The sequence below is a fragment of the Equus caballus genome, chromosome 23, assembly GCF_041296265.1.
Source record: "Equus caballus isolate H_3958 breed thoroughbred chromosome 23, TB-T2T, whole genome shotgun sequence".
In the NCBI taxonomy this organism is placed as follows: Eukaryota; Metazoa; Chordata; class Mammalia; order Perissodactyla; family Equidae; genus Equus; species Equus caballus.
In genome coordinates this window covers 40853794-40880723 of record NC_091706.1, presented here as the reverse complement: position 1 = coordinate 40880723, position 26930 = coordinate 40853794, and the positions used below count along the sequence as shown (strand labels likewise).

The following is a 26930-nucleotide window of genomic DNA, read 5'->3' as shown; positions in this document are numbered from 1 at the left end:
CCCCCAGAATTTCTGACTTGGTAGGCCTGAGGCAGGCCGAGAATTTGCATTTCTAACAAGTTCCCAGGTGACACTGGTGCTATTGCTTGGCGAGTTTGAGAGCCACTGCTTTGAGGTAGTCTTCAGGTATCAGAAAGGTCAGAGCAAGTGGATCTATCCAGATGTTTCTTGACCAGAATTCAAAGGTTAAGTATAGAATTTAGTTTATGTCAAATTAGATACAGATTGGTAAGAACATTCCAGAATGACGTATTGAGGGGTCTCTATTTTAAGCTCATAGAAGTTGAGACCCAGGTATTGTTGAGGTATGCAACAAAGAGTTAGACTGATTAAAATCCTATTGCTTCCAAGGTATGTGTATGGTAAATTATCAGTCACCCTGTAGATTCCACCCTTAAGACAGGAGTCAGCACCAGTTTTTACCTTATGTTCTTGGGAGTGCTCTTACGAGGTTGCCATGAACTGAAGCGGGTTGTTTCCTTGCAGTAGCTGTTTTGATGATTTTACTGCGATCGGTTTTACCATAACATCAGTTTCTTAGCTAATCTTTCACTTGGGTCATTTTTGTTCCTGACTACTTGGTGGTGTTTTTAAAGTAAAGAAGGGTTTGGATGAGGGGGAGTTTAGCATCAAAATCTCCAACATCAAAACATTATATATCACAAACAATAATTACTAGTGTTTCTTTCTGGAGAGTGAGACTGGGAAGAATGGGAGGAGGTTGCTTTTTTTACCTTAAGCTTCATACTCTTCTTCACTGATGCAAAATTTCTTATCATATGGATTTATTACTTTTATAATAAATATTCAAATTTACCTGTGAGAATTAGGTGGCATCCCCATGTGACAGATGAGGCAACTAAGATCCAGAGGAGTAATCTTCTCGGGGTCAGACTGCTTGAAAAGGGACAGCAGATCGAGGAGATCTTGCATATGAGAGGCAGGAGAAACTCCAGGATGGCCATCTCTTTGTTAGACCTGCCTAGGAATGAGTGACTTTAAGATGCTGTGTTGTAGGGGAGATTTAATTATACTCCCTATGTAAGGCTTCCTGGTTGCAATAACAGAAAATGGGTTGGACTAACTTAAACGGGAAAGCAGTTTACAGGGATGATGTTAGGTGCTTCGCAGAACTGATGGAAAAGCTGGAGAATGGGGCTTCAGAAGTGACCAAGACCCAAGGGATGCTGGCAGCAGAGAACTCCAGGGCAGAGTCACCACCACCACTATGGAAAATCTGTGACTGTCCCATTCTTTGGGTCACTCCCTCCGGATTCATGAAGTCCCAGGCTGGAGTATCCAATGGGCTGAGACTGGGTCACATGTCCAACACCTGTTAATGAGTAGTGATTGGGAATATCTGATCCCTTTTCACATCTATAGGGTGATTTAGGACCCTCTCTTTCCCCAAGACTCACACAAAAGGGAAAATTCCCCCAAACAGTAAGAGAACCAAAAGGCTGTACATTCCCACATACACCCCCACAAAAACAGCAACAATGAAACCCCAGCAAATCTCCAACATCCTCAAGTAAACTCTTCCTTTATATTTCTAAGCTCATTCACCTGTTTGATCATCACAGCACCATTTTCTAATTGGGCATTCTTTGTTTTTTACTGTTTGTTGGATATGTCGTTTGCAGATATTTTTCTCCCAGTCTGTAGCTTGTCTTTTCATCCTTTTAATAGGATCTTTTGCAGAGCAAAAGTTTTTAATTATGATGAAGTGCAATTTATCAGTTTTTCCTTTTATGAATCATGCTTTTGATTTCAAGTCAAAGAACTCTTTGCCTAGCCCAAGATTCCAAAGATTTTCTTCAGTTTATTCCTAAAAGTTTTATATTTTTGTGGTTTACATTTAAATCCATGACCCATTTCAAGATAATTTTTGTATAAGTTGTGAGATGTAGGTTGACCTATGACTGTCTAATGGCTCCAGCACTATTTGCTGAAGAGGCTCTCTTTCCTCCATTGAACTGCTTTTGCAGCTTTGTCAGAAATCAGCTGGGTTTACTTCTGTGAATCTATTTCTGGTTTCTGTACTCTATTCCATTGATCTACATGTCTGTCCCTCCACCAGTAACATACAATCTTTATTTCTGTAGCTACATAGTAAGTCTTGGCATCGGATAGACTGATTCCACTCACTTCCTTCTTTTTCATAAGGTAGCTGTTCCAGTTACTTTGCCTTAACATACAAATTTTAGAATAATCTTGTTTATACCTACAAAAATCTTGGTTTTATTGGATAATGATGTAATTTTACCTTCCAAATGTTACACTTTTTACAATGGGCTAGATGCTAAACATTATAGATTTTATAGATGGCTGAAGGGAAACAATTCACTTCATATTTAAATTTACAATTTCTCTCTCATAAAAGAACTGCTTTTCATGAAAAATGACTTTTTAAATGTAACAAAATATTTTTTTAAAAACTTAAGAAACTTCTTAGGAGGTTCGAATATTATTAGAAATAAAATAGGCCTATTGACTTATAAATAGCTTAAAAGAAATCTTCTCTGAAATCGCACACTAAATGTAGCCATCAGTGTGCAAACTATAATGGTGTGTTAAAAACTATAAAATGATTTTCAGGGGCCGGCCCGGTGGCACAGCTGTTAAGTGTGCACGTTCTGCTTCGGCAGCCTGGGGTTTGCCACTTCAGATCCCGGGTGCAGATATGGCACCACTTGGCAAGCCATGCTGTGGCAGGCGTCCCATGTATAAAGTAGAGGAAGATGGGCATGGATGTTAGCTCAGGGCCTGTCTTCCTCAGCAAAAAAAGAGGAGGATTAGCAGCAGATGTTAGCTCAGGGCTAATCTTCCTCAAAAAAAAAAAGAAAGTAAAAAAAGAAAGACAAAAAAAAGATTTTCAGAAGAATAACTAGAGAAAATTAAACAAGAATAGATCTAGTAAAACTAACTAGATACTTGATAATTCAAATAAATGTATAAATCTTAAATTAATGGTACCAAACTTTAAAAATGTGAGGATCCACAACATAATTATTTTCTTTAGGGCACATTTTTAACACCTTTTGTTAATACATATATATAAAGGCAACATCCTACTTGAGAACACAAATACTGTTTTCTCAGTACAGTTACGCTATAATTCAATAGGAGTTTTGGTGACTGCTAGGGTTCACCTTAAATCATGAATTACAGCATACTCTGCAGTATTGCAAAATGGGTTTTATGTTACTTTTTCATAAATATAAAAACCATGCAGAAATCTTTGTCTTAGAAACAGCAGCTACCGGGGCCAGCCCCCTGGTTGAGTGGTTAAGTTCGTATGCTCTGCTTCAGCAGCCTGGGGTTTCACAGCTTCAGATCCTGGGCGCAGACCTAGCACTGCTCATCAGCCCGTGCTGAGGCGGCATCCCATATGCCACAAATAGAAGGACCCACAACTAAAAAGTACACATACAACTATGTGCTGGGGGGCTTTGGGGAGAAGAAGGAAAAATAAAATCTTAAAAAAAAAAGAAAAAGAAAAACCAGCAGCTACAATAATCCATCTCCAAATATTCCAAAGTAGCCAACTTCTGAGGAATTTCTTTTCTTTTTTTAAATCTTTATTTTGTTGTGTTTTTTGTGGAAGATTATCCCTGAGCTAACTGCTGGCAATCCTCCTCTTTTTGCTGAGGAAGACTGGCCCTGAGCTAACATCCGTGCCCATCTTCCTCTACTTTATACGTGGGACGCCTGCCACAGCATGGCTTGCCAAACGGTGCCATGTCCGCACCGGAGATCCCAACTGGTGAACCCCTGGCTGCCGAAGCAGAACGTGCGCACTTAACCGCTATGCCACCGGGCAGGCCCCTCTGAGGAATTTCTTATGGTGTCTATAAAGTCAGCCACCATATTCTTTAGGCAGAATAAAAAGGTTATTTCATGACTGGTCAAGGATGACTTCTATAGTCAGTGACAAACATGCAGAGTAACTGACCAAAATGCCTTCTGTACAGGATCAATTCATTTATAATCTTAATCTATGTTAAGTTTTATGCTTAAGAAGTGCTATACTTTCCACCCATTACTACTGGCCATGCATATTCTGCAAAATCATCTATAAGAGCAGGCCATGTTCCTTCCTCATCGTAGATAGATATATCATCTGCAATCATATTTCTAAAATCTAGCAGAAGGTTCCAAGTTTCTTTTGAGATTGATCTAGTGTGATGCCCCAATAAAAATTTGTTCCAAAGCTCTAAAAATTTAATGCTTCCAGCTAGAACTGAGTTGCAGGGTTTCTAAATCTCAACCTTTTTGTACAGGGTTCTTAGCAAAGGTAAAGGTAAAATAATGGTAATCTTTTTTTTTTTTAATTGCAGTAACATTGGATTATAACATTATATAGCTTTCAGGTGTACATCGCAATATATTTAAAATTCTGTGTAGATTACATCACGTTTCACCATCCAAAAACTAATTATAGTCCTTCACCACACATGTGAGCCTAATCAACCCTTTTGCCCTCCCCCCTCCTCCCTTGATGGTAATATTTGAAGTTTATTGTGTCCTTAAACCCTTGTTCTAATCTTTACAAAAGAGCTGAACTGTCATCCTAACCCTGTCATGCCATCTTCAAATTTCACTCCCCCTCTTTTTGCTAAATTCACATTGAGTAGCTGCCCTGAAATTCCCCACTTGTGATGAAAGACTGATGCTAATAGGGTCTAGGTTTAAATCATCACAAAACAGTTGAACCCCATTAACTCCAATTTATTTTCACCTTGTGGGTCATTGTATTTGTCATACTGTGGTTCTAGCTTCTTCTAGTCTGCTGGATTTCTTGTATATTCTTTGTAGAATGAGTCTGGGTTTTGAAAGAAGTTGTCTGCTGGTTGTCACTCATTGTGTGTTAAACGATAGAATATGTAGCAGTTCTTTCACCAGCCTGGGTAAGTGCCATGACTGGAGGGCCTTGTTTTCTAAGACAGTTTAAGTTTAAGTTTATGCTCACTTGGCACTTCTATGGGTCTGATGTTCCCTATCCACTGGCATCCTCCTCTCAGTGCCGGCTCTGCAGGTCCAGGCTACTAACCACTTGGTCTTAAACAGATGTCAGAAAACCACTATCCTTGCTGCCCCTCCACATGTAGTAGTTTTCTGATGGTCTCTCAATCTGGGTTATGCAGATAAGCATGTATTGTTCATAGTACTTTTCCACCAACAGGTGGCACTACTAATTCCGCTTATTTTAATAGCATCCCAGTAGTAAGCCTTGTGTGGCATTTAGAACATATCATTTACTCTCTTTGAGTTGAAACATAGCTGATTTTAATAGTACATAAGACAAAAACATCCAACATTTCTGATCAAGTCTTTAGCATATTGCCTTTCTCTTGGATCATTGCTCATAACTCCAGTCTCTTCCTTCATTCCTAGTGTAAGCACTTCGCTTTGTCTTCCAACAAAACAAGATGAATAAAAGTCATGAGAAAAACACAGAGGGAAAATATAAAGTGCATTTGTTGAGGTCTCTTACCTTGGGGGAAAAGATGACATTACTGTTGATTATCTGGGCTGGAGAGCGGAGCTCCATTTTGGACACATTTACTAAAAATCTATTGCAGACCTACCCCATACAGAGTACTGTTCTATGTATTCCCTAGATCCTACTCTCAAAGCTTACCCTCTAACTGAGAGAAGACAGGTATGCTCATGAGATGTGAGATCTGTAATAATTTTCAAGGTACTGCACATGTATAGGATGGTGTTATCAAAAGAGTGAGAAGAGCAAAATACTATGAGAGTTTGGCGGAGGTAAAGAATCATTCATTCATTCATTCAATATTTATTAAACATCCCCTATGTCAGTGTTCTTGGCATAGAAAACACAAGGTTGATCCTGAAAGGTAAGATTTCTGCCTTCAGGGAAGGTCTCTCTGAGGAGGTGTCATTTGAGCTGATGCTTAAATATTGATATGAAGCCAGATATGTGAAGATTTAGAAGAGGAGCTTTCTAAGCAGAAGGACCATCTAGTGTTAAAGCCCCAAGGCAGGAAGTGGCTTGATATGTTTCAGGGAAGGAAGAAGGCCTGGGGGTCTGGAGGGTGCTGAGCAAGGAGAAGATGGCAGAAGAAGAGATCAGTAGAAACCACAGATCATGTGGGGATTTGTAGGACATGATAAGAAGCTGGATTTGTGACTTTTGGGAAGGTTTTATACAAGAGGTGGAACTTGAGTTGGGACTACTTGAAGAATGGGTGGGGTTTGGCTGGTGAGAGGGGAAAAGGAGGGTTATCCAGGTTGAGGGTTGTGGACGTGCTCATCCAGATGCTGCGATAACCCATCTACAGTGCCTGAGTTGCAGAGTGGTCAGGGTTGCTGCATCGTTGATGCTGCTGCTGCTGCTGCAGATGATGACGAAGACAGTGATGATAGTAATGATAGTTGCAAGTACTCAAGGAGCATTTTCTTTGTGCCAGGCACTGTGATAAGCACTTTACAATGGATCATCTCATTATTTATAACCTCTCCCCTACAAGATGGGTGCAATTATTATCCCCATTTCAGAGATGAGAACACAGAGGCACAGGGAAGCTAAGAAACTAGTGGCGTGAGTGGTTTGCTTAAGTGTGGCATATTCATTTTCCTGTTCTCAAAATAAAGAACATCAAATGAACTAGAACTTGTTTTTCAAAAGCCAGAAAAGGGGCTGGCCCAGTGGCGCAGCAGTTACGTGCGCATGTTCCGCTTTGGCGGCCTGGGGTTCACCAGTTCTGATCCCGGGTACAGACATGGCACCACTTGGCAAGCCATGCTGTGGTAGGCATCCCACATATAAAGTAGAGGAAGATGGGCACAGATGTTAGCTCCAGGCCAGTCTTCCTCAGCAAAAAGAAAAAAGAGGAGGATTGGCAGCAGATGTTAGCTCAGGGCTAATCTTCCTCAAAAAAAGAAAAGAAAAGAAAAGAAAAGCCTGGAAAACAGAAGACCAGTGTTTGCCTCCTTCCCTGGAAGAAAGTAGAGAGAGGCAAAGCTCATTCAGTGTGGATGACAAGGAACTGGGTGCTCCAGGTCTTCGGGTCAGGCTTTCTTTTACGTATAGCTAAACCTCCTGGTTCTATCAATCAGACCAGGGTTCTGTGAAGGAAAACCAGTGTTTGCTCCCTCGACTCTCAATCATTTGGGAAGCACAGCCTACTCAGAGGAGCAGCACTGCTGACAAGAGAAGCACGTGACTCCTTGAGACAGGTCAACTTGTACCAAAGTCTGCGCCTGTCACCGTTGGTCGTTTGGGCACGTGATACTCTGACCTCAGTTTCTTCATGTGTAAGATGGGGATGATGGTACCTACCTCATGGGGGTATTGGGAGGATTAAATAGGATGATGTAAAATGCTTGGTGGTGACATCAGCGACAGCAATGGCTACCATTTACCTGTGCTTTCTCAGTGCAGAGTGCCTGGTAAGTAGGAAGTGCTTAATTAATAGAACAGTTTATACTTATTATTATTATTATTATTATTATTATTATTATCATTAGTTAGCTCATCTAGCCTCTTCTATTGCTCAGTGGTTTCCATCCTATGGAAATCACCACTTTCCTTCTTTCTCCAGCCAGGCTCTAAGCGCTTCACCCCTAGATGTTTCCCTATTTTCTATTCTCTCCTCATGCTGAGCCTTAAGTCAATTCTGCTGTCTCTTGATGCCAAACTATTAATGCTCCTATACTAGTTTGCAAACATTTCCAATCCAAATGGTGCCAACGTTCTCTCAAAAAAATTTTTCCAGGGGCCAGCCCTGTAGCTGAGTGGTTAAGTTCACGTGTTCCACTTTGGTGGCCCAGGGTTTTGCCAGTTTGGATCCTGGGCACAGACCTAGCACCACTCATCCAAGCCATGCTGAGGTGGCGTCCCACATAGCACAACTAGAAGGACCTACAACGAGAATACACAGCTATGTAGTGAGGGGCTTTGGGGAGAAGAAGAAAAAAAGATTGGCAACACATGTTAGCTCAGGGCCAATCTTAAAAAAAAAATTTCCAATGCTCAAAATTTTAGCTTTTAGTTTAGAAATAAAAGGAAGTTTATCTAATTTATTCTTAAGTCTTGTGCTTTTCGAATATGATCTCAATATTACCGGGTGACCAGAGGGATGAAGGCCAAAACCACTGGGCCCTCCACAGAGTCTGAAGATGTTGTAATTTTGCGAAATGGAGGACATATGCGTTTTGAATGGGATTAAAAAACCTATTACTCACTTCCCTTTTCTTCCTGCAGAGAGTACTGAGAACATTAAGTAACAGTTTACGGTTGACTCAGCATCACTCACTGGAATGTTAGTCATTAGTGTGCTCTAAAAGTGGTGCCTTCAAGGATTGTTGAGATGGGTATGGCCAGCCTCCAGCAGCCATGTGCGTGTGGGGCCTGGGGAAGCTGAGCCCAAGACTGACGGGAATAGTGCCACATTAAATGTGCATAGTTCCTTTGGGGTGATCTGATCATTGACTAAATATTTGGTGACACTGAGAAATTATTGTTCGTTGTTTTAGGTGTGATAATGTATTCTACTTATATTTTTTAAAAATAATTCTTATCTTTGAAAGATGCATATTGAAATTTGAATTAATGAAATGATATGATGCTTGAGCTTTGTTTCAAAAAATAATCCAGTTCAGAATGAGGGGCATCAGTGAAGGATATAGTTGGAAACATGATTGATTTTAAACTGATAATTGTTAAAGCTGAGTGATATAAGGTTCCTAATATTCTTCTCTCTGTTTTTGTATAATTTTGAAATTTTATGTTATGAAAAAGATTTTTTAGGTGCACGGTCTGAGTGAGGGTTGAAAGGCCCATCTCTGAGTGGGAGTGGGTGAGCTGTAGTTCACAGACCTTTAGGCTCACTCAGAGATCCTAGGTGAGCTTTCCATGGTGTCTGGGAGAGTGACTTTGTGTCACACGTTGGTGAACACGTGGCCCGTGGCCCATGGCCAATGAATATTGAATGAATAAATGAAAGCAAAGAGGGCCAAAGCCCTGATCCTTTTCTTCTTGTCTTTGCAGCGGAGCCCAGGGGGAGTATGCTGGGCTGGCCACCATCCGAGCTTACTTAGACCGGAAAGGAGAGGGACACAGAACAGTGAGTATGAACAAGTGGTGCTTGCTCACCATGGGGTGGCAGGAGGTCCGGCTCTCAGGATCCCTTTTCTTGTGTGGGACACTCCCTCCAAGCCTTCTTGGAAGCAGCTGAGAGAACATATAATCCAAAAACAAATTTCTGTGAAAGGGCCATAACGATCCTTGCCTCCAAGACATCTCACTGAACTATTTTGAGGGAAAACATTCAGAGATAAAAGGCTTTTGCTCAAACCTGGTATGTAAAAGTCAGCCAGTTGGCTGTGGAACTGCTCTCCCGAGGGAGCAAAGGGAGGAAGGGGCAGGAATGTTGCCTTTCCAAGCCTCTTCTTCTTGGCTCAGCCCAGGCCCCAGGCCTGGTCAAAGGGCAGCGACCAGGCTGTAATTCCTATGTGACTCCTACTGTGCCTAAGCACAGTTCTGGTCATATGTGTGCTCAAAAAATATTTATTGAATAAATAAATTCCCTGTTAAATGATTGTCAGCTCTAAGCAACAAAAGAAGACATGGAGCAGAGTTCACTGTTCTGCTTCATTGTTTGCTTTGGGTATGAAGGTCTTGTCTCCAGGGTCCAAACTGCACTTGGGGACCCTTGTGGGGACCAGCAGATGCTAATGGGCTCGACAATGCTCCGCTAATCCCTAGAGGCAGTGCCTGTAGCAGTTGAGCTGACATGGGTTTCAAATTATGGCTGAAGGAGGTCTCTGCTCCTGGGGCCTTCATTTTGGTGATGACCCGCACTAAGCTAGAACTTCCACTGAGCGGGGGAGGTGGGGTCCTTAGAGGGAGCAGTAGGTGCATGTCAGGAGCAGGACAAAGTGTCTGCCCATCCCAGGAGAGTTAGAGAAAAGTATGCCAGGGTGGTTCTGGCTGCCCAAGTAAGTAGGGTGTGGGAAGTGGTGGCCCAAACGTATTCCACTCCCGGTTTTATTAACACTGGAAGATTGTTTATGGCTAGTTGCCTGGATTTTGCAATGAAGAATCTAAAAACTGTTTCATTTCCCTTTCAAAAAAGGGGGAAAAAAAAACATTTTCTCCTACCTTACCTTGCTTACCTGATTCCACAGGTGTGTTTTTCCAGGCATTTGTCCTCGTTGGGGAATAAAATTGATTTTCAGAGACCTTTGAAAAATAGGGCATTCATCACTTGAATAAATTGTTGAATACCGGCCACATAAAAGGCTCTGTGTGTGCCTGTCCAGAAAGAAGTCGAGCGATAAATCAGACAAACACAGTCCCTGACATTCCGACTTGGTTTTTTTCACTTGGGTATTCTCGTGGTTTTGAATTCTTTAACTTTCTTTTTTCTTTTTTTTTAAGATTTTATTTTCCCTTTTTCTCCCCAAAGCCTCCTGGTACATAGTTGTGTATTTTTAGTTGTGGGTCCTTCTAGTTGTGGCATGTGGGATGCCACCTCAGCGTGGCTTGATGAGTGGTGCCATGTCCACACCCAGGATCCAAACTGGCGAAACCCTGGGCCACCGAAGCCGAGTGCACAAACTTAACCACTTGGCCACGGGGCTGGCCTGAATTCTTTAACTTCCTAAGGAAGGGTTAGGTTAGACTATAATTGTTCTTTGGAACTCGGAGTCTCAGCACTGTCATAGAATCAGAAAGGAAATGTTGAAGCTCCGGTTGTCCAGTGAAAGGACACCGGATGACTGTTTTTCCTCTGTGGCTTCCATGTACTGAGGTAGCCACTGAAACTCCTCGTCATCCTGCTCTTTAGCCACGAGGTGTCTGGGGATCCTGGGAAGGGGGCCGATCATCCTGTGTAACATCTCCAGGTTGCTCCCCTATCCCACCTCTACTCCCGCCCCTGCTTTTTGGAGCGGCCTCCAGATCCACGTGTGGTGCTTATGGAAGGCCGGTGACAAACTAATGACAAAGGGCCAGCTGTGGTGCTTCTCACTCTGTGATGCTTCCCACTTCTCATTGTTTTCCATTTCTCCAGTCTGATACCAGGAAGTATCTGTGAATGTCTAGGAATTGGGGACCAAACCAGAAAGGTCAAGGAGAAAGGATGAGAGACCCTTAGACTGCGCCTGGGCAGAGTTCTTCTGTGACTCACGGATTCTTTCCGGCTCCTTTTCCGTCTCTGTGTTTTCCAGTCCCCCATTCTCTCTCTTGCACCTTGCATGCAGTGTTTCTTCTGGCACCATTGTCCACAGTCCTATTGCTGAGTGCCCTGAGAGGCTATTCCCTCTCTGAAGGATGGAGAGGAGCTGGATGCGGCATTTTGGGGAGGGGTGAGGGAGGGAGAGGCAGGGAAGGCCACCCAGTCACTGAGCTTGTAGAAAGACAAAACTCTTAAGTTTGGCAATGTTGGTGTCCTTTCTAGATTAAAGATTTTAATTAAAGCTGACTTTTTTAGGTAGAGAAGAAAATGACTTATTATTCAAATAATCAGGGAGGATTTTTCCACATCAGAGAAGTCTGAGACAGCTGCTCCTGCACAATAGACTCTAATGGAATCCAGTAAAATATATCCTTATTTTTTGAAAAGGAGTGTGTGGAAATCACGTGCTACAGAACCACCTGGGTTCCTGATGGTTCTCTTGCCTCATGCTGTTTTTGGAAGTTATTTTCACATTTGCTCTTAGGTTAAATTTCAGAGATTCCTAAAATGCAGCAGTTAAGTTCTTGATTTACCAGTTTAATTTAGGAGAATACAAATTTATTTAACAAACACTTATATAGCAATTACCGTGTACCAGGCACTGTCCTAAACACTTTATAATTAATATCTCAATTTGCTAGTCAAATATTAATTCAGGTTTGCTGATTAGAAACTGAGTTTCCTATACAAAAGAAAAAGATTGACCAAAAAAAAATCCCTCAAAACCTGTGTGGGCATATTTTTCTCTTCCCAACTGCCTGAGGCAAGGTAGTGGCCTTTGGTTGTTGAATTTTAGTAGCAATAACAAATTGATCTCCCTTGCAAAAAAGTGCTCCTCCTTAATCCTTCACTCCTTCAAGGATGAGCTGTGTTGGGTCTATGCCAGGCACATTGGGGAATTAGAAAAACACAGCGTTGGGGCTGGCCCGGTGGCCGAGTGGTTAGGTTCGCGCACTCCGCTGCAGGCGGCGCAGTGTTTCGTTGGTTCGGGTCCTGGGCGCGGACGTGGCACTGCTCATCGGGCCACGCTGGGGCGGCATCCCACATGCCACAGCTAGAAGGACCCAGAACGAAGAATACACAACTATGTACCAGGAGCTTTGGGGAGAAAAAGGAAAAAAATAAAATCTTAAAAAAAAAAAAAAAAAGAAAAACACAGTGTTCACCTAAATGGGCACAAATGCACCAAAGATTAGTTTTAGATAAACTAAAGCATCAAATCTAGGTCCTGCTATTTCCATGTCCCTTGTAACGCCACAATTTTATTTTATTTTGTTTTTTATTTTTATTTTTTTGAGGAAGATTAGTCCTGAGCTAACATCTGCCGCCAATCCTCCTCTTTTTGCTGAGGAAGCCTGGCCCTGAGCTAACATCTGTGCCCATCTTCCTCTACTTTATATGTGGGACACCTACCACAGCATGGCGTGCCAAGCAGTGCAATGTCCACACCCGGGATCTGAACCAGCGAACCCCAGGCCGCCGAGAAGTGGAAGCTGCGAACTTAACCTCTGTGCCACCAGGCTGGCCCCTCTAACACCACAATTTTAAAATGAGGAAAAATTAACACTAAAAAAATATTAGTTTCCTAAATCCACATAGAAAACAAGAAATGTCTAACAGCAATATATAAATGAATCATTGACAAAACCATTGAGACTTTTTTTCTTTACGCTGCTCCTTGTATCAGGATGTGTATTAGTTTCCTGTGGCTGCTGTAACAAATTACTATAAACTTAGTGGCTTAAAACTACACAAATTTATCTCCTTACAGTTTAGAGGCCAGAAGTCTGCAATTGGTTTCACTTGGCTAAAGTCAAGATGTTGGCAGGGCTGGTTCCTTCCGGAGGATCCAGGAGAGAATCTGTTTCTTTGTCTTTCCTCGTTTCTGGAGGTGTCCTGCATTCCTTGGCTCATGGCCCTTTCCTGCCATCATTCCAACCTCTTCTTCAGTCTCCTACTTCCTCTGTAGTCAAATCTCCCTCTGCCTGATGAGAACACTTGTGAATACGTTTAGGGCCCAACCTAGAATCCAGATTTCAAGAGCCTTAATTTCTCATCTTAAGATCCTTAACTTAATCACACCAGCAAGGTAGCATTTGTCATATAAGGTAACATTCATAAATTCTGGGGATTAGGACATGAACATCTTCAGGGGCCCATTATTCAGGATGGCTGAAATTTTTAGCTTGAATGTTTTGGTTTCAGTAGAACTCCCCTGGTATGAATTCTTAACAAATATTTTATCTTCATTTTAATATTTGCCTTTCCCTTCCTCGATCAATGTTCTGCCCAGAAGGAATCCTTTTATCCAAAGATCCTTTGGTAGAATAAAAATACCTATGAGAAAGGACCAGTGACTCCAGCTTTGGTCCTGAGAGATTAAAGGAAAAAATTTAATATAAAAGGGAAGCATTTAAACAAGAAAAAGGATTTGAGGTCAACACAGCATAATCAGCATGAGACCAGGAGCCTCAAAAGAGGCACAAACTTTCAGTCAGCAGAAGAGCGACAGAGTAATTTCATGTTTGCCTCTGGTTGCGTTTCTCTTTTTGTACACGTGTATTTTTCTTAAGTCGACGACTTCGCTGTTTTGAGGAAACAGCTGTAAGCTAAATTTTCACTTCACAAGCCCGTTTTTGTAATGCCCATCCATTTCTCTTCAAAGAGTTGCAATATTGTTTCTGGGATTTAAAAAAAATAGGAGAGCTATTTTCTTTCAGGGTGATCATTGCTTCTCCTTGTTGCTTTCTGTTGGGAGAAACTCTGTGATACACTTTCTGTAGTGGGACATCATCAGATTTACCAGAGCATGAGGGTTTGCCTGTGTTCACATGACCTTTGGGAGAAAATGAAAATGATTTGAATCTGGGAATTCTCACACTGCACCCACCATCCACCTTCCATAAGAACTCAACACATGTTTAAGCTGTAGCTAGGCTCTAGTTCCTGAATCACTTTCCCCTGATCTCTTCCATTTGAAGCGCCGGCCCCTTATTCTGAGTTCCTATGGCACCTATGGGCTCTAGACCTTCATTTATATGTATGCCAGCGTCGTTAGTGAGCAAGTCGTGTGAGCACAGGGCAGGGGTTGATGGATTTTCATGCTTAGTTTATGATTCTCTTGGCAACTAAGAATTTGTTGCACAGAATAAGCATCCAATAAATGATGACAGGATTGGTGTTTCAGCAATAGGAGGCCTTGGAATTATGTCGACCGTTATCATCTCTCCTGCATCTCAGCAGAGCCAAGCAGGGCACTGAAGCTATGCTGTGGGCATTTGGGTCCTAGAGTTTAACTTCCCATCTTGTGTTAGATGCTTCCTATGTATTATAACTGAGACAAGGTTAGACTAAGCCCAAGCCTGTTTTTGGTGTGCTGGGATAAGGGAGGAGAGTATTAATATTCTGAAAGTGTTTAGGGAACAATATTTGGGGATTCAAATGGAAGCTTCTCTTTTGGACATTGTTTTGAAATACGGTAATAATGAAATTGTAGCAGATTTTGAGGCTCTAGTGCTCAGCTTAAGTAAAGCATGTGGTGCCTATTTAATTATGCTCCAAGCATACTGTAGGACCTTTCTGTCATTATGAATAGGCTGGTGATTATTTTTTCTCCTTCCTTCCTTTCTTTCATTCCATTCCTAAGGTTTGCCTCATTCCGAAATCAGCACATGGGACTAATCCCGCAAGTGCCCACATGGCAGGCATGAAGATTCAGCCTGTGGAGGTGGATAAATATGGAAATATCGACGCAGCTCACCTCAAGGCCATGGTACCCGTCTTCCACTTACCAGAGAGGAGACGTGCGGGTTGGGAAGAAGTGGTGGGGAGCAGGGACTGGGTGGTTTGCATCAATGTTACCTTCTTTTGCATTCCAATCAAAAGACTGCAGTTCCTCCTTTGAATGGGTCTGGGAGAAGGACGTAAAATCAGAAAACCCAACTGTTCTCTATAAGAAAAATAAAAAGCAACAGACACATTTTTGGTTCTGAATAAAGCTGACCATCTTCTACTTTACCTCTTCCTTCACCAACAGGGAGAAATCCTTTAAACTGAAATCTCATCCTCTGATTTGTACATGTGTAAGAAACAGAATGAATTATTCATGATGGTAGAAAGGGTACTCCTTGCAGGACCTGCCTGCCTCCTTCTGCCCAACCTTCCTCTCCTTCTCCCATTAATAATCAAACTGGCAGTCACAGTTATTCTCTGTCTTGTGTTGGGAATTAAAACATAAATGTAGATTTTACAAATGACTGTGACTGTCCCAGCCATTACCTGCTGAATTTCAGGCAGCATTCCACTCTCCTTCCTGAAACACCAACCCCCACTCCCAACCTCCCAACCTCCAGGAAGAAGTTGCCTAGCAACCGTATCTGCTTTCCACTGGTGGACTGGAGGCTGCGTCTTAAGAGGGAAGGAAATCAGTTGAATAGTAATGTGATTTTGTCGGGGTTATTAGGCATGAAGACTGAGAACTTCGTGTAACTGCCTTCAAAGGGAAGCCAAAAACACACAATGCTGCTCATCTCTCCCATCCACCCCCATCTTTCCATCGTTCCACAAAGTTTTTACCAACAAACATTCTGGGCCAGTAGTTGTAATTATTAAGTCCCTCCAGTATAGGATATGACCTTTTTAAAAAATTTTTTTCATTTCCACATGAGCCTCTTCCCTCTGACTTGCTAGCAAAAAAAACCAGGAATGTGCCTTTATATATGCTTGCCTTCTGTCAAAAGGAAAAACAAGGAAGACTTTTTTATCAGAGCAGGAACACTTCTGGGAATTCTAATTTCAACAGAATGAGACAGAAAGGGCTAAGGGTGGATATGGTAAGATTATTGGAGAGAGGTTAATTGTGAAAATAGACATGCTGGAACCAAAAAAGTCTGAAATAATTACTGAGATAACTTGAATCAAAGGAAAATCACCTGTGAGAGATGAGCCCAAAATATCCAAAAATCTTCCAAACCGTCTTTTTGGTCTTGACCATGGAGACCTAGCCTGAAGGGATCTTGTTATTTTTTTGGAATGACTTATGGAGGGAGTAATGGCTATGAATCTTTTATTGTTGTCATCATCCTTTGAGATAATTCTAGAAATGAAAAGATCAAGACTTCATCTTTCTTAATTCTTTAAAATAAAAGCAAGGGTTTGGCCAAGAAAGAAACATCTCCTCTGCCTCTTCTATCCCACAGGTGGATAAACACAAGGAGAACCTGGCAGCAATCATGATTACATACCCATCCACCAATGGAGTGTTTGAAGAGAACATCAGCGACGTGTGTGACCTGATCCACCAACATGGAGGACAGGTCTACCTGGACGGGGCAAATATGAACGCTCAGGTGGGCGATGTGAGTGGGGCTCCCTGAGAAAACGGTTAAGTCAAAACAACTTTTATTTTCTTTGCCTTCTTGACAGTTGTCTTAAAACATGGCACTGAATTCAGAACTGAGGCTGACTTTCTTTATTGCCAATTCCAAACAAAGTATGCCAATTTCACTTACAATACAGATCCTAGAGAAGGTGATGGGGATGCTGGGGAGGAGGTAAGAAGGTTGAAAGGAAGTAGGGAATGAGTGAATGTCCTTAGCTTGTCAGGAGGCGTGATTCCTCTGGCGGTGCTACAGACAAGAAGGTCACCTGACTCCCTTCCTGAGCTAATTCAGACCCAACTTTTGGCTACTGGTGGATGTTGATCTCCCATGGCCTGGACAAGCCATTAACCTGGCTTCAGCTTCATCGATATAAAACAACTGAATGTTCTGTCCCTGAAGGGCCAATCCTGACTGCTGGTGGGGGGTGTTCTGTGTAGCCTGCACCTCTGAGGAGATGCTCCCAGGAGGCTTTGGAGGAGAGGAGTGTCTCAGAGTTTTCTCAACTTCTTAGTCATTGTTTGTTCTTTTGTTTTTGTTTTTTTTTTTTAACATTTCAGACTCTGCTTTTCTTTGCTTCTGTCTGATTTCCTTTGTAAGTGTAGTCCAGAGATTGTCTATTGCTTCAATAGCATAAGTACATTCTTTGTCTGTGGCCACATTCGAAATTAGCCCTAATGCCAAACTGGCAGGAATGCCCATTGCATGTTGTGACTGGTATCAGGATGCTCTCAGGAAAACTGTCAACCTCCCTTCCTCTCCCTCGGCTCAGCATCCTCTTGGGCAGCCCTCTGGCCCCTTGCATCCATGTGCCTAAAGGGGCCCTTGGGTAAAGCACGTGTTACCTAAAGCCGACAGTGCAGAGGGAGGTAGAACTGCTGGGTGAAAGTTGCCTGTTTCAATAGCAAGAAGGTACTATCCTTTCTCGTACTGGGGGTACTTCCTCGCCTCCCTCTTGGGGTGGATAATTAGGAATTAGCTATGTATTCAAATGTATATTTTAAAATCTGGGGGCCGGCCCTTTGGCCGAGTGGTTAAGTTCACACGGTCTGCTTTGGCAGCCCAGGGTGTTGCCGGTTCGAATCCTGGGCGAGGGCATGGCACCATGCTGAGGCAGTGTCCCACGTGCCACAGCTGGAAGGACCCACAACTAAAATGTACAACTATGTACCAGGGGTCTTTGGAGAGAAAAAGGAAAAAATAAAATCTTTAAAATCTAAATTAGGCTAAATGGTCAGTTGCTGTCTCCATAGAAACCACAAGCCACACTGCCTATGGCATGCCAGGTTTTGAGCCACTACTGGGGATGTTTCTGTGAACAGCTCTGCCCGCCTTTCCTCTGAGGGAAGAGGCCACAGCAAACAGCATGGCTGCCTCTCCAGGGCTCCCTTTCAAGCTCTTGACTTTCACTTTTGGCTCTTTCCCTTTGTGGTAGGTGGGAATCTGCCGTCCTGGAGACTTTGGGTCTGATGTCTCACACCTAAATCTTCACAAGACGTTCTGCATCCCCCACGGCGGAGGCGGCCCTGGCATGGGGCCCATCGGAGTGTGAGTTCTGGGCTGCTGGTCTCAGGATGGCTTTGGAGACTGAGCATGAAAGAATGGCCCCAAACTCACTATTCTTCCCATGGAGGTCTTCAAGTGTCAAGGACACCTTCATATGTGCTATGCCTGTAGGGGCTGGGGGAGGAGCAGTGAAAGGGGTGCTTTGAGGGTATGTCCAAAGAGGAGTATAATTACATTTTATTATCCACAGCACTTGGTTGGCCACACTAAGCTCCCAGTCATGCATAGATAAAGTTTATTATCATAGTAATGAATAGGGAAATTACTCGAACATTATGGATTAAAACTGGAATATTAGCACCTGGAAAGTGCCTCTCGGCTTTAACTTAGACTTCTAAGCAGCTTTGCTTTGCTTTCTTTATTTTTAAAATCAGCTGATAGTGAATCATTAAAATCAGTGAATTATATAACAACAACAACAACAACAACAAGAACTCATAGTAGAAAAGTGGTTGCCAGGGACTGGGGAGGGTGGGGGATAGGGAGAGGTTGGTACAAGGGTACGAGTTTTCAGCAATACAGTGAATAAGGTCTGAGGATCTAATGTATAACATGGTGACTATAGATGATAACACAGTATTGTATAATTGAAATTTGCTAAGAGAGTAGAACTAAATGTTGTCACACACACACAAAAAGACACGTGAATTGGATGTAAGGTGTTGAACACTTTGCAGCCTGAATTCTTATTACATCTGAGGTAAGTAAGGAGGAAACAAACCTCATTACCAGAATTACCTGGATGAAGTCAGAATAAAACTAAAGGAATATCTCGTAGCCGTTGATAACTTCTTACACTGCAAAATCGAATTGTTTTATGAAAATGATGCCAAGCAGCGATTTCCTGAGCTTCTTCAGTCTTCCAAAAATGTGCCAAAGGGGCTAGTCTTCAGAGTTACTGGGAGCTTGGCCCCTTGCTTTTTTCTGCTTTCTCTTTTGATTATTATTTATAGTGAGTGGAGGAGCCCCAGTGCCTCAGCTGTGGGGTAGATGGGGTGAATGATGTTTATATACCGGCCTCTGATGTGTGGCCCCATGGGGCCTCTTCCCAGCACCACTCTTCTACATCCCTTAGATGCCTCGGGAAAAACTGTGAGGCATGGGGCTAGGAGGGGTGGGCTGTGGGGCTGAGATGTCCCCACATCCTGGGGAGCCCTTGGCTCGGCATGCTATTCCATGGCTGCCTGCCTCTGCCAAATCCTGGGCCACCGTTCTTGGGTGAGCTGCTGGGACATTGATGGCTGGTGAGCCCTGCTTCCAGCGGAGGAGGAAGGAAGGAACACTTCCTGAACATCTGCTTCTCAGCAGGTGTCAGTTCCCTTCCACCGTCAGAGTTCCTCTGCTAGGAATAGAGTTTCCTGAGAGGGCCCAGCACTTGCCTGTTTGGTTGGACTGGATCTTTTTACAATCTTCTGAATTTGTACCTTAAAAAACAAAATACAGGAAGAAGCATCTTGTCCCTTTTCTGCCCAATCATCCCATCATTTCGGTAAAGCCAAATGAGGATGCCTGGCCTGTGGGTACTGTCAGCGCAGCCCCTTGGGGCTCCAGCTCCATCCTGCCCATTTCCTGGGCTTATGTTAAGGTGAGTTTTGTGAATGTGTTAGATGGGTGGGGGATGTGATGTGTGCATGAGGAACTGAGACTGCAGACTTCCTTTTTGACTTAAAAATGAAGAAATCCCGGGGTAATATGAGATGTGGTTCAGTGAAGAGTGCTGAGGACTTGAGTGGAAGAAACCTTCCTACAGCAATCAGCTAAAATGTGTTGCATCTCTTCATTAGGCTGTTTTCTTCGGGTTCTCAGAGTGTGTTTAACATCTGACACGCCAGATATATTTTTCCAGACAGAGTTAAGTTCCATGAGTCATGTGGATGTTCTGGCCACGTCATTTGGTTTCCTGTAGGCTTTGTATGGCCCCTTGCAAGTGAAAAACAGTGCACATACTAATTATTACACTTGCTTGATATCCTGGGGTAAATTTTAGGAATACATCTCACTTCACTTTATATTTTTGGGGAGCCTGGAGGATAAGATGAAAAGTAGCAGAAATTTGCTTATGTAGTGGTTTCCCAAAGCTCTTTGCCCTTTAGGGCCTGTGGAACTGTCTCTCGGGGATAATTAGACTTTGTCAGAGGACAGGCTTCCTTCCTTTGTGTTTCTCCAAAAAGCACTAGGGCCAGAGTTTATTTTGTACAGCTCTTGTTCAAATGGGCCTGCCCACCTCCTGGGCTGACAGGACTGTGCAGTGGTTAGGAACACTTGCTCAGTGGCTAATTAGAGCTGCCTTCCCAAACCGGCTCCCTTCCTTAAAGGAGGGGTGGCTCTGGTGAAACAAACCCCCAAAACTCAGCTGTGCAGATCATATCGGATGACTCTCCGGTGCCGGCTGTTATTCTTGAACAGTGCGGCATTTATGATTCTTAATGAAAACTTTCTGGGAAGCTGGAACAATTCTGTACCTCAGAGACTGAAACCTGCTTTTTAAAAGGATGCTCGAGTTGTTTGGCGAATAGTAACAACAAAAACAATCATGATAAAGATCTGCTTCTTTGCAAACAGAAGCCAATTCCTGGCTTCATTTTGGTCCCTACATCCTGGAAACCTGGGTTATTTGTTATGGACATATTTGGGGTGGAGATGATTTCTCACATATAGAAAATAAATGCCCCAAAGCTGGTTTGTCTATCTGCCAGGAATAACAGACAGAGCCTCGGTTTAAAAATAAAATATAGTAGGGTTTAAGCTACCCTCCACCCTTGCGCCCTCTCTTTATTTCAGGCTGTTGTTACTTATCACCTGGACTCTGGAACTATCTTCTTCTCTCCCTGCTGCAGTCCATCTTGGACACTCCCTACAGGACTGCTAGATTCCCCCTAGGGGCCCCAAATCCTCTCCTGGCTTCCCTTTGCCTTTACTGCTGGGTCTCGCTAGCCTACACAGATCCCTTAGGGGATTCTCCCAAAACACACATGCCTTAGCCCCATCCCAGAGAGAATCAAATGCAGCATATGTGGGGTAGGGCTTAGGCCATCAAGCTGCCCGGTGACCCTGATGCACAGATCGAGAGCCAGTGGCTGGCTGAACCAATACCAAGTCCTTTCTGGCAAAGGTTGAAGGCTTGCAAGAGGTGGACACAACCCACCAGGCTCTACAGAAATTCCCAGACTGCAGCCATGTGTCTTCCCTGCCACACCTTGGTTTTTGCCAGTCTTCTCACCTGGAGTGCCTTCCCCTTTCTTTTTGCCCAACCAAATTCTACCCATTTTTAAGTTTCCACTCGAGTTTGGACTCTGACTCTAGCAAGCCGCCTTTGACCAGCCTGGCAAAAGGTGTCCTCTCCTTACTTTGGACTTCAGTGTCCCTGTTGTTTTATTAGATGTTTTCTCATTTGTTGTACATTAGTTATGTATTTAATACATATCAGCCTCTATTGTACATGACTCTGGGAAGAAAGTAGGCAATAAAAATTGGTGTAATTGTGATTTTAATCTCTTTGCTGGGGATGATGTTCACCCTATATAATCACAAGAACTTATGATCCACCAGCAAAGGATACGATTGAACCTGGCAATTGTTAGACATACATAGCCTTGACTATAAACAATTGGAAGACAAACTGTACAAAACTGAATCAGTGGGGATTTTGGCCAAGATCCCATAGAATTCCTAGCAATTATCAAGATATCTCAAATTCACAGTAAACAAACAAACAAAAACTCCCCCAAATGCATGTAACCTAAAAACAATTCCTTTTCCTCTTTAGATAACACAATAGTCAGTAGTAAATTTTGCCCTGTTGCTACAACAAAAAAATACAAAACTGCTTTTCAGAGTAGTTTTGAGAAAATATTTCAGGCTTAGAGAGTACTGACAGATGTCGTTGTTAGGATTTTCCACTCATCTGCAATCCATAGAGTGATGGTAGGCTGACTTCCTTTGTAGGTGGGATTTATTAGGGGGTGTCTTTGGTTAGTGTCCATTGGGTTTACCTGTTCCCTGATTGATGGCTCTTTTTCCCTCTGTTGCAGATGATGGGAGGCAAGGGCCTTAAACAGGCCACGGAAATTGCTATATTAAATGCCAACTACATGGCCAAGCGATTAGAAAAACACTACAGAGTCCTTTTCCGGGGTGCAAGAGGCAAGTATCAAGTTTAGTCTACCATCTTCTTCTTGTTGGCCAAACCAAGTTTGACCTAGTAGATGTGGTTTTCTGAAGTGGATGAGAAACTTCTGTGTCTTAGCATATACTGTAGAAAAGCATAGAGCTGTTGGAAATAACTTCAATGTAGTGAACAGTGTAGGGGTATCATTACTTAGAAGGCTCTGCGATGCACTTAGTCTAGACAGCCCAGGTCAACAAGGAACCCACTCAACTGAGAGACGTGTAGATAAATACCACTAGCCAATTATCTCACAAAGTCCTATGGGAATTTCCCAAAAGCGTAGAGTAATTCACACTGGGCAGAGTCAGGGCAGCATAGTTGGGAGAGCCTTCTGGGAGGAGCCATTTGACCTGAGAAAGGAAGAGTGGCAGAAGCCAGGACACAGAGAAAAGGAGTTGTCTTGGTGGCTGGAGTGTTGGGTGGGTTGAAGGATGGCATAGGAGGAGAGGGACAGACTAGGGTTAGGTTGGAGAAGTAACCTTCAAGGTTGGGGCCTTGAAGGTCTTGGCAGGCTCTTGACTTCTTCTGTGAGCCAGATGACAGAAACGTTTTTGAGCAGGCAAATGACAGGATTAAGAGAATGTTAAAATCATTAAGACAGTCTCAGAGAATTAACATGCTATTAGAAGGAGAATCAGCTGGACTTAGTTACTGATGAGTTGAGTGTGAAGAGAAATTTCACATAAGCCTCTTAGGCTTATAACAGAGATACAAAAGAGAAAATAATAGATGGAGGAACAAAGTCCCCCTGTAAGTGATGGGAGGGGATGGAGCCAGGTAGCAGCGCAGAGATTTGACACAGAATCTGCGAGCAGACTCTTGGAAATGGTAAGACCCAAGGAAAGAGTAGTGAGAAAGCAGAGGAAAAGCAAAACCCCACAAGCAGATGGCTACGTTCAGAGAGATGCGGAAGAAGGGGCAGCTGGTGAGGGGAGACTGCATGCTGAGGCAGCTTTAGAGCCCCCCCGCAGCATTTGTCACAGCGCCACTCCCTAGAAAACCCCCTGCTTGCCCTTCCTGCCTCTGCTCTGACCCCTCCTCCTCCCTGAAGCCTCCCTTTCCAGGCGGAGAGAACTACTCCCTCCTCTTGGCTTCCTCCGCCACTGAGGATTTCTCCCACTTGGTTTATTGTCTGGCTCTCTCCATCAGACCTCAGACTCCTGCAGGGCGGCAACATGCCTGGCACAGCACACACAGTCAACAAACAAAGGCGCGTGGTGTTGCACAACAGGGAGAGACAGACAGAAGAGCAAGTGGCTGGCCTGACGATATGAGTCTTAAAAGAACCTTGGCCTTAAACAATTAGCAACCCTTTGGTCATCTTTGAAAACGGCAAAATGGTGAGGCAGATGCCAGGTGGAAATGAGCGGAGAAGTGAACTGAGGTTGGGGAGGAGAAGTAGCAGCAGTCATGGTTTGGGGGAGTTTGGTAATGAAGCGGGGCAGGAGCGGCTTCAATAGGATACAGTTTTGTTCTTTTACAAGAGTTTCAGCTGCCAGGTGAAAGGCTGTGGAGAAGGGAGAGCGAAGCTACCATAGCAGGAATAATAGATGGGGGAACAAAGTCACCCTAGAGGGAATGGGAGGGGATGGCACTAAGAGCCAGGTAGACATGCAGCGTGTTGGCTGTGGGCACAGATTTGGAGAGCAGGGACCAAGGGGACTGTAGTAGAGAGACGGCATCAGTAACCAGCATGCCCGGACCTTGGGCAAAGGAGCGAGGCCTCTCTGGCTCCTAGTTTCTCGGGCCCAGGCAGAGTGTACATCTACATCTTTGATTGTTATTTTAAAGGCTGGTGTTGCCTTATAAATGTGTATCCAAAGGGGTGGTTCTGGAGTTGGAAAATAGAAAAGAAATAACCAGAAGCTCTGGTTAGGAATGGTCCCCAGAGAGTAGGAAAGGGTTGTGGGCAATATGTCTCTAAGCACTGCAATAAAATATTTCTGAAGTGGGTATTAAAGAAGCTACAAGATCTACTAATGAATTCAAATATAGCTCCTGTGCCGTGAAATGTATCCTGCTTATGTACTGGCCTTAAAAATTAGCTTAAGTATTTGTTTTGTCTGATTATATAAGTAATGTATATATACTTCACGTGGAAATTTTGGAAAATAAAAAAGTATGAGGAAGAAAATTTAAATGACTCATAGTTCCCCCATCCAGAAATAACCACTATTAATATTTTGCTGTATGCCTTCTCATCTTGCTTTTAGACAATTGTATTACAAATACAGTTAGCGTGCTGTTTTTTAACTTTATCGTTTATTGTGAGGCTTTCTCGGTGTCATGAAATGTTCTTTAAAAGTGGCTACCATGATTCCACTGTGTGGACATACCACGATTTAAGCAATTCTGTAGGGTTTTTCCCCCTGAGTTGTTTGCATTTGTAACAATGCTGCAATGAATATTCTTTACTTATGTATAGTTTTAAAAACATCTCTGATTACTTCCTTACGTTATAGTCATATGAGAGAAATTATTATCTCAGAGGATGTGAAGGCATGTACACTCTCCACATGGCCAGCTTTCCCCACACTAACAGCGTATGCGAGTGACTGCGGCACCGGGGACCTAGTGAGCACTGAGCGCTAGGCTGAAAAAGCGACACAAACCAAATGCAAAATATCTTTGCCAATTTGATGGATGCAGAATGATCTTTTGACTTTAATTTACAATTTTTTTTTATATTTAAAACTTCCTTATGATTAACTTTATCTGACAGATTCGATAATACCGTACAAATCACCCACTTAAAATATACAATTCAGTGAGTTTTAGTATATTCAGAGTTGTGCGATGCAAAGTTTAGTTCTTTACAGCAAGAATGAGTGTGATCTGGACTATGTGGGCACGGGAGCAGCTCCAGGAGAGAGGAAAGTGAACGAGCAAGTGTTTCTTAGGTGCCTACCATGTACTTAGCATTTAAGTGACTGCTTTGGGCAGAGACCGGCCCAGGCCTAGGGGATTTGCAGCACAAAAAGATGGATGAAATTTCCATTTGTTTTGACATTTTACCCCAGAATTAAATAATAAATTGTATTTCTCATCCCAAGCAGAAATAGATTGGTGATTACAGACTTTATTACCCAATCCCAAAGTTCATGAAACCAAAAATTGCCTCATGTTTGGTCTGGTAAACACATTTATTATACAATTTGAAGCTTAGTATTTTAAGACCTAAAAAGGAATCATCACTGTGCCTCCTGAGGGCCCAAAATAAAAATGTTCTTAATAAACACATTGTATTCCAAAATGTCTGATGGCAATATTAGAAGATGGTGATTCACCTTAATCATATTTACTAGCTCTAAATAAGACTTTGGAATTGCGGATGACTATGGAGCAATAATTTTAATGAACTCCAGGCTTGCCGTTATGAACCATTTCTTTGAGAGATTTGAAAATACCAGCCAAACTGTTGAGGCTTATGGTTTTGCGAAGTGAGGAAGTGACAGGCAAGAATTGGGATCGGGGAGCAGCCGTCATATTTATTCTGCCATGATGAGGGAAGAAAGGAATTACCTCAGGTAAGATGCTGTTTTTAGAGCATTAAAAAACAATTGACAGGTGTCAACTCTTGTGGGAGGCCAAGCTCACTGTTTCATCTAAATGGAGTTTCCATCAGTGGAGTAGACAACTTTGTTAGTATCCCAATGTTTTAATTTCATAAATGCCTATCCCTTTTTGACCTTAGACAAACCCAACTCTGTCTGGAAATTCCTGTCCCTGAAGAAGTTTCCTGGTGGTCTTTATAGGCAGACACGGGCTTCAGGAGCTGGGCCCTCACATCCTGGACCAGGAAGTGACCCTCCTGAGGCCAGGGGCCCCACCTACTGGGACCTCTGGGACCTCATTCCCAGAGAAACAGGCAGGAGTTTTGATTTTGTTAGTTGTGGTCCTTGGATTGCAACTGAAAAGCTCAACCAAGTGTTGATTGCCCACCCAAGGTTTATAGGATAATTAGCTAGTGAGTTCCATTTATTTCTAGGAGTCACTCTGAGGATGTGGGATAAGTAAGGTTTGGTCTCTGCTTTTAAGGTGAGTTTTGAACCTTATTTTTCTGTAGCACATTCCTATGTCATCTTCAGCCTCAGAAGATAACATGGCGGGGGGGTGTTCCAAGCCAAGGGCCAAGCCACTTTTATTTTGCTTTTCCATCATCCCACCCCCTCCTCTCCTTGCTCCTTTGACTTGGTATCTTTTCAGACTCTCAGCTATAGTCATGGTTAGGCCCAGCGGAAACACCTACTCAGTGAAAATTAAAACTTGCGCTGATCAGTTTATACAACTTCTACTTCAGATTGCCCTGACTCACCATATGCCACAGAAGATTTGTATATCTTTTCTCCTTAGAAACTGCAAACAAAGACGAACATCTTGGGATCTGGCCTCCAACAGACACTAAGTTTTAATTTCACCGCTTTCAGGGCTCAAGTAGAGTCAGAGAGAGAGAGATGCTGAAATTGCACTACAGTTTCTATTTGAATGCATTAGACTATGGATTTAGAAAATAACATCTGAACCTCATTTTGAAAATGGAGCTCTTCCCAAACCGCCTGGCTGTGGTGGGGCCTCGGCAGATGAAGTCTTGGTGTTAGCAGTGCC

At 43.0% G+C, this 26930-nt stretch overlaps 2 protein-coding genes and 1 long non-coding RNA gene across 9 annotated transcripts in view; 1 reads left to right on the top strand and 2 right to left on the bottom strand.

The window, feature by feature from the left end:
* The window catches only part of GLDC (glycine decarboxylase), a 90508-nt gene that overhangs the window by 55941 nt on the left and 7637 nt on the right, over positions 1–26930 (top strand). Inside the window, exons 17-22 of one of the 4 annotated variants that reach the window (XM_023627336.2) lie at positions 9023–9098; positions 14860–14985; positions 16412–16561; positions 18027–18139; positions 19601–19742; positions 22189–22300. In XM_023627336.2, coding sequence (XP_023483104.1) covers positions 9023–9098; positions 14860–14985; positions 16412–16561; positions 18027–18139; positions 19601–19742; positions 22189–22300 — 719 coding nt within the window. Of the gene's footprint in view, positions 1–9022; positions 9099–14859; positions 14986–16411; positions 16571–18026; positions 18140–19600; positions 19743–22188; positions 22301–26930 lie in introns of all 4 variants that reach the window. The other 3 variants (XM_014735452.3, XM_070248469.1, XM_023627337.2) reach the window with 3 other exon arrangements.
* LOC138920361 (uncharacterized) lies at positions 8737–10437 on the bottom strand. Its single transcript, XR_011431416.1, has 2 exons — positions 10150–10437; positions 8737–9205 (listed from the first exon to the last, which is right to left on the bottom strand). It is a non-coding gene; the product is annotated as an uncharacterized lncRNA (long non-coding RNA).
* Positions 11738–26930, bottom strand: part of UHRF2 (ubiquitin like with PHD and ring finger domains 2) — a 121626-nt gene continuing 106433 nt past the window's right edge. For 2 of the 4 annotated variants that reach the window (XM_023627338.2, XM_070248472.1), the window contains 2 exons: positions 15005–15162; positions 13998–14049 (listed from right to left, as the gene is read on the bottom strand). In XM_023627338.2, the coding sequence (XP_023483106.2) occupies positions 14013–14049; positions 15005–15162 (195 nt within the window). In that variant the 3' untranslated portion in view covers positions 13998–14012. Of the gene's footprint in view, positions 14050–14837; positions 15163–26930 lie in introns of those variants that run through there. The other 2 variants (XM_023627341.2, XM_070248470.1) reach the window with 2 other exon arrangements.